Below are 6,992 nucleotides of genomic sequence, written 5' to 3' on the forward strand. Positions count from 1 at the left end.
CAGAATGAGAGTCCAAACATCTGATAAAAACATCACAATAATCCACACCACTCCAGTCCATTAACGTCTTGTGAAGTGGAAAGCTGCATGTTTTTAAGAAACAAATCCACCATTAAGGCATTTTTATCTTCAAACCTTTGCTTCCGGTTAAAATATGAGTCATCCATAATATTGCTTGTTGTCTCAAAAGTTGTTTTGTCTGAATCAGGAGAGAAATATGCACAGATCAAGCACAGTTTACAAGCAAAAACAGTTCTGAACCAATATATTAGTGGATTTTGATGTGAGAGGACAACAGGGGATCAATAATTTTTTTTGAATGATGGGCTTAAAATGCCTTAATGATGGATTTGCTTCTTACAAACACAGCCTTTTGCTTCACAAGATGTTAAGTGATGGACTGGAGTGGTGTGGATTACTTGTGGATTATTGTGATGTTTTTATCAGCTGTTTGGACTCTCATTCTGACGGCACCCATTCACTGCAGAGGATTCATTGGTGAGCAAGTGATGCAATGCTACATTTCTCCAAATCTGATGAAGAAGCAAACTCATCTACATCTTGGATGGCCTGAGGGTGGGTAAATTTTCAGCAAATTTGAATTTTTGGGCGAATTTTCCCTTTAAATGGCTTTTTTGTTCCATCCCCTTCAGCGGGAATCGTTCATCTAAGACGTTTAAGCCAAAGAAGAATATTCCAGAAGGTTCTCATCAGTATGAGCTGCTCAAACACGCCGAAGCCACGCTGGGCAGTGGGAACCTGCGTATGGCTGTCATGCTTCCTGACGGAGAAGATCTGAATGAATGGGTGGCCGTCAACAGTAAGAACCAAGAGTGACATCATATTTATTAATTATCCCCACACACACCCACAAAGTGAATCATTTGTTCAGTGTGTGTTTTGTTATTGCAGATGGTTTTCTTTTTGCTCTCTATGTGTTCAGTTGCTTTTCTCATTTCCTTCTTAACAACTTTGACCCTTGACCTATTGATGACACCAAACCAGACCCATCCTGTCTTTACCGATCACCCAGTCTGTCCCGAGAGACTCTGTGTCCATTGCAAAATTACTAACACGCCTCCTCCAGAATCCAGCAGGATCCAATAGTCTGAGACTACCAGTGAAAATGCTGCTGTGTTGTGTTCTTTTGCAATTTATAAAATTTGTCAAGAAAAATGAGCATTATCAGCATTGTGATAAGTTTTAAAAATGAATATGATTTTCATGATGTCTTTGTGTCTTGTTTGTTTCTCTAATGACATCAGCACCGGAATTGACTTGAACAAAACCTGATGATCATGTGCTCCAGCATGATTTATCATGAGCATGAGTGTTTCATGGGAAGCAAGAACATCTGGCTGCCTGTACCAATTCTAATCAATAATCAAACATTTTTCCTGCCAAGTAAATAAAGGTTTTTACAGCTGTCAAGCAACTTGACGCTTTAATACAGTAATTAAAATGATACATTGTGTGTAGATTTTTATATATATATATATACCGTATATATATATATAATATATATATATTAGTGCTGTCAAACGATTAATCGCATCCAAAATAAGTTTTTGTTTACATAATATATGTGTGTGTACTGTGTATATTTATTACGTATATATAAATACACATTCATACAGTATATATTTTGAAAATATTTACATGTATTTACATGTATATATTTATATTTAACTTTATTAACTTTTAACTTTTATTTTGGATGGGATTAATCGCGATTAATCGTTTGACAGCACTAATATATACTGTATATGAAGAGTTCATTTGCAAAAACCGATAACTCCCTTTTTTTTTCCATTTTTTTTTCAGAAATCACGTTTTTTTTAATTGCGCATTCCAAGTAATATCAATCAAACTGCAGTTGGGTTGTTTTGATTAAGTAATAATAACTTAAACAGATACAGATGTTTTTTTTTTTTTTTTACATATTAAAAGTTTGTTTTCTAGCAAAAGCAGATAACTCCACATTTCATGTTTTAGAGTTTAAAAAAACACTCGTTTAATCTATGTAATCTCCTCAGATGATAATGTAGATGCCTGACAAACGTTGTTGTTGTTGTGATCATAAACTGTATGGATGTGATTACACGCAATACACAGCGCTTTTCCCTCACCATTGTAACGCGCTGCTTTTGCAAGGTTCCGTGAAAAGTTTCAGCTTTTATTTTCCTTTTTCGCCGTAAAGAAGATATCACAGGTTCATCAAATTCGTTGAAATGATCCATCCTCGATCTCTTTTAGTCAGCTTTGATGAAACTCCTCTCAGATAGCACGTCTTTTCAAAGTGAAAGTAGGGATGGGCGTATCGATCCGAATTAGCGATATATCGGTACGAAAGTATCGATACTCGAACAAAAAATATCGATATTAAGGTGTGTTTTATTTACCAGTGATTTTGTTTATTTAACAAAAAAAATGCGTACAATATGCATTGAATTGGTCTTTAAAAGTATCAGTATCGTATCGAAAACAAAATAAGTGGTATCGCCCATTCCTAAGTGAAAGTAGCCTTGTCACCTGACCTGAATACAGCTCGCTGATTCGCTAAAATTGATTTATCGGCTTCTGTCCAAAAACAACAAGGGCGCTTATTGGCTTCTGCAGTAAACTCGCGATGCCTTGAAAGTGGACAAAACCGGCTTTTTTGACAAAACGTGTTTAGGGTTCAGATCGCGCTATATGTGGAGAATAATGCACGGCAATCAGCTCTTTTTTTTTTAAAGTGGCGTTTATCGGTTTTTGCAGATGAACTCTTCATATATGTTTATTATAAATAAATAAATAAAGTCATATGATCTGTGACTCTAATTTGCTTATTTAACCTGGAAATAACTCAGAATGTGATGTTACTTTTTTATGTATTTACACAGGTTTAAATAAAACAAACTTTAATACGTGATCTCAGACTTTTTGATCTGACTGTATGTCTCACTGTGTGTTTTACTGTAAATTGTGCAATGGCACTACTTTTCTAACAAACTAGAAGTTCTGATTACGCATTACAGATCAATCATGCACAAAATAACAATGAAGTTAAATGTTTCTGTTTGTTCAGATTTATATTCGTTTTTTCATGAATGTAATAGTTTTACTTTTAATGGTTTGGACTATGCCATTGTGTAAAAGTGCCAATCGCTGATTACTATCAGACAGATATGAAGAATTTATAGAGCATTTTTGTCACTGAAATGAGAATATATTTTCCCTGAACTGTAAAATAATTAGGGTAGATTAGATATGTAAATACATGCATACGATTTCCTGATATTGTTCTAGTTTACATTAATAAAACAGTATCACTAAGTGATGTTGTTGTTGTTTTTGCTGTACATAGAGCAAATAAAACCCTTCTCTTAACATTTTATTTGTGATTTTCTATGCATGTGCTTGTTTTAAATTTATATATTATATCTTCTGAATGCGTGTGTAATATGAAACAACTGTTTACAGGTAAAGTAACTTTTTAATATTTTTTGTATAAATTACTATAATTCGTTCTCAAGTGGATTTGTAAGTAATAATAATAATAATCAAGTGGTGTTCTGTATGTAAAGCACATGCGGTTTGAACGCAGCTGTTTCCGGTGAGTGAGGAACTTGAAGTTTTAGCGCCAGAATTTAATGTCCCGCCTGCTTCTCTGTTAACAGACTGTAACTGTACCGAGTGTTATTGTACATTTCTGCAATATTGCATGAAGATAAAATGTCTCCCACAGCCAAAAGAGCCTGTCCCAGTCCTCTGAACGACAGCCTGGAGAAAAGACTGAAACGCATCTCCATTGAAGGCAACATTGGTAAGACATTCATTGTTTTTTTTTGTCAGTACTGTAAGCATATTTCATTGCTGGACATAGCCATTGAATGCCACAAATCCAGTTTTTATAAGGGTAAAATAACCTTTCATAGTGAGTTCTGACTGTGCGATTAATGTTCTGACGTTTGTGAAGAAAATAAATATTTATTAACATAACGTAACTTATAGGCTGTTTTGAGACGACTTGGACCTTTACGAACATTTACTGTTATGAATGCGTGATTTTTATTACGTTTTTTTGCAAATATTCGTTTTTATGCGTGTTCTGACTATTGAAAACGTGCATTTTGCTTTTAAAATAAAAAAAAATCGTGTTAGAATATAGCGGAAGTTGGTTTGTGAATATTCGTAAGACATCTCATATCCGGCCAAACAGCGTTTTCCTGCACTTTTTTTTAGAGGTTATTTGACTGTTGTGGAAGAAATTTCTATCGTTTGTTCTTGTATTATTTCTGAACGTGTTTAGATATGATTTTTATCTTATATTTTCCTGTTCTAGCTGCGGGTAAATCCACTTTTGTTCGCCTGCTGGAGGAATATGATCGAGAATGGGAGGTAGTACCGGAACCCATCGCTAGATGGTGCAATGTACAAACTCACCACACCGAGCACGAGGTACAGTCAAAAATACTGTAAACATAACCAGTATACACATTTTATATTGTAATATAAAATATAATCCTTTAAGCCTGCCCTGCATATGCATATGTGTTATTAGAGAACAAAATGTCAAACCAAGTGGCATTTATTTTAAAGAAAGTTAGCACAAACACACTTTTCAAGTAAATAATAGTTTCCGTTAAAAGTAATTCCCAGAATGGCTCATTTCTGAGTGCAGATGGCACTTGGTTTGATGTTTTTTTTTTCTGCATTGACATTCAGAAACAAGTATCAATATTTTTGTGGTCACTGTACGTTACATGTTTACTGTATTGTCTGAGTATGATAAGCAGGCCTGTAATCCAGCGCTGGCTCTGGCAAACACTCTCGTCCCCCTGGGAATTAGCAGATGGTTTAGTCCTGAACAGCTGAGCACTCAACCAGAACAGAGCTGCTGCTTCACACACTTACTACTGAGAAATACTGTATAGTGTTAGATCAATTAAACCTTAATTGGAGTTCGTGTTTCCTGCGGGAGAGGCCTTGTCTCTCTTTTAAATGTGTCAAGAGGCTGGTCTTTATATCCGTGACTCACAGTGGACATGAATGGCATTTGACCCACTGCTGAAGTGTCAATTAAACCTATATTAGCACGTTCGTTTTCTAAATGTCACTGTCCTCTTGCTTTCTGTGAAGCAGACTAATCACACTTTAAAAGATGAATATAATATCTATTTCTGTTACGTGTCTTTATATTAAGAGTTTATCAGTCCTTGCTAGGGATGTAATGATTCACTCAACTCACGATTTGGTTCGATTCACGATTTTGATTTCACGATTCGATTCACAATTTTTTTTTTACAAAATGAGATTTAAGACAAATTATAAACGAAATGTGTCCTTTTATTATTGCTTGGACAAAATGCTGCACGTTTCTTTGTGAAATTGAAATATAACACTATAATAATATACTAATATAGCACTTGTAAATTATTGCTCTTTTGTTGGTTTTGATTGCTTCTATTGTCCTCGTTTGTAAGTTGCTTTGGATAAAAGCGTCTGCTAAATGACAAAATGTAAATGTAATGTAAATAACAAAACTAAATTTAAATTTTAAAACAAACCCCAAATTAAATAAATGAATAACACAAATAAAAGAAATCTCTTCATATAAACAAAATAAGGCTTTGTCTGTGCTCTTTACATTTAAAATTAGAGGCAACCACTGCATTTTAGTCATGATCCAAACAAAGATGCTGCATACATTCAACGTGAGCAGTTTTTAATCTAAATTATATTGTATAATTTCGAATTTTGAAGCAAAAACAGAATGGTTTGACTTCAGTTTTGTGAAACTATACATAAAAAATATCTGCATGAAACCGAAACAGCAGACGAGCTGAATGAGACGCAGATTCACTCTCTGCCAGCAGGTGGCGCTTAAAGCGTTTCCTTGGTTTCCGCTGTAAACAAAGCAGCGAACTTTAATATGCATTATACAGAGGCAAGATGAAAAGAAAAAATACCATCTAAACTTTTCTAAAGACAGTAAGTTCCCCTCAGACATACATTCATATAAACTCCTACCCCTAATTGAATCGCGATTTGTTTAGCATCTCAACCGATTTGAATCGTCAGATATTTGACTCGATTTTCAACCGGCTCGCAGTTAATCGTTACATCCCTAGTCCTTGCATGATGCAAACTATTGCGTCAGTGTTGTTTTAGTATTTTTGAGATGCTATTATCATTTTTGTTAATATTTTGAATTATATTTTTATTTTTTCCATTTACATTTTTTTAATTTTAATTTTTTTATTAAAATGTCTATATAGTTTTTAATAATTTTTATGTTAGTTTTAGTACATCAGGTTAAACTAAGTGAAAATGAGAAATGTTGCTTTGGCAACTAGCATGAAATAAAAAAAGTTTTTATTTTTAATATATATTTTTACAATTTTATTTCAAGTAACCAATTTTTAATGGTTTTAGTATAACTATAATAACGCTGTATTGCATTTAAAATAAGATAAAAAATTGGGGTGTGTAATTTAATTGTACCATGTTGATCAGTATTGGATATTTAATCTTTAAAAACACTAATAATTTAATAATATATAATATTATATAATGTATGTATACGAAACATTAATAATTAGAATATAAAATAAACAGAAAATATATCAATATTTTTATATATTTATCAGCCATATCATCAATATTGGATATTTAATCTTTAACAATATTAATAATTTAATAATGACAGTAATGAATAATGCAATTTTCCAAATGTGCATTACAATATTGTGATGCCTAAATTCATGTGTAACATTTAAGCCAGTTCATATATTTTTCTCAATTATTTTTAGCATTTCTAGACAACATAGTACTGAATTTTAGTTTTGATTTTTTTTATCTATCTATCTATCTATTTATCTATCTATCTATCTATCTATCTATCTATCTATCTATCTATTTTAGTGCTGTCAAGTGATTAATCGCATCCAAAATAAAAGTTTTTGTTTACGTAATATATGTGTGTGTACTGTGTATATTTATTATGT

At 32.9% G+C, this 6,992-nt stretch overlaps 2 protein-coding genes across 4 annotated transcripts in view; both read left to right on the forward strand.

Annotated features, from left to right (window-relative positions):
* Positions 1-1,383, forward strand: part of LOC107661600 (MOB kinase activator 1B-like) — a 4,253-nt gene extending 2,870 nt beyond the window's left edge. The window contains exons 2-3 of one of the 3 annotated variants that reach the window (XM_016451264.1): positions 654-820; positions 1,006-1,383. In XM_016451264.1, coding sequence (XP_016306750.1) covers positions 654-820; positions 1,006-1,073 — 235 coding nt within the window. In that variant the 3' untranslated portion in view covers positions 1,074-1,383. Of the gene's footprint in view, positions 1-653; positions 821-912 lie in introns of all 3 variants that reach the window. The other 2 variants (XM_016451262.1, XM_016451263.1) reach the window with 2 other exon arrangements.
* Positions 1,384-3,717: 2,334 nt separating this feature from the next.
* The window catches only part of LOC107661628 (deoxycytidine kinase-like), a 4,732-nt gene continuing 1,457 nt past the window's right edge, over positions 3,718-6,992 (forward strand). The window contains exons 1-2 of the mRNA XM_016451292.1: positions 3,718-3,808; positions 4,328-4,443. Of these exons, the coding sequence (XP_016306778.1) occupies positions 3,718-3,808; positions 4,328-4,443 (207 nt within the window). The remainder of the gene's footprint in view (positions 3,809-4,327; positions 4,444-6,992) is intronic.

This window comes from Sinocyclocheilus anshuiensis, unplaced genomic scaffold (assembly GCF_001515605.1).
Source record: "Sinocyclocheilus anshuiensis isolate Anshui unplaced genomic scaffold, SAMN03320099.WGS_v1.1 scaffold1425, whole genome shotgun sequence".
Classification (NCBI taxonomy): domain Eukaryota; kingdom Metazoa; phylum Chordata; class Actinopteri; order Cypriniformes; family Cyprinidae; genus Sinocyclocheilus; species Sinocyclocheilus anshuiensis.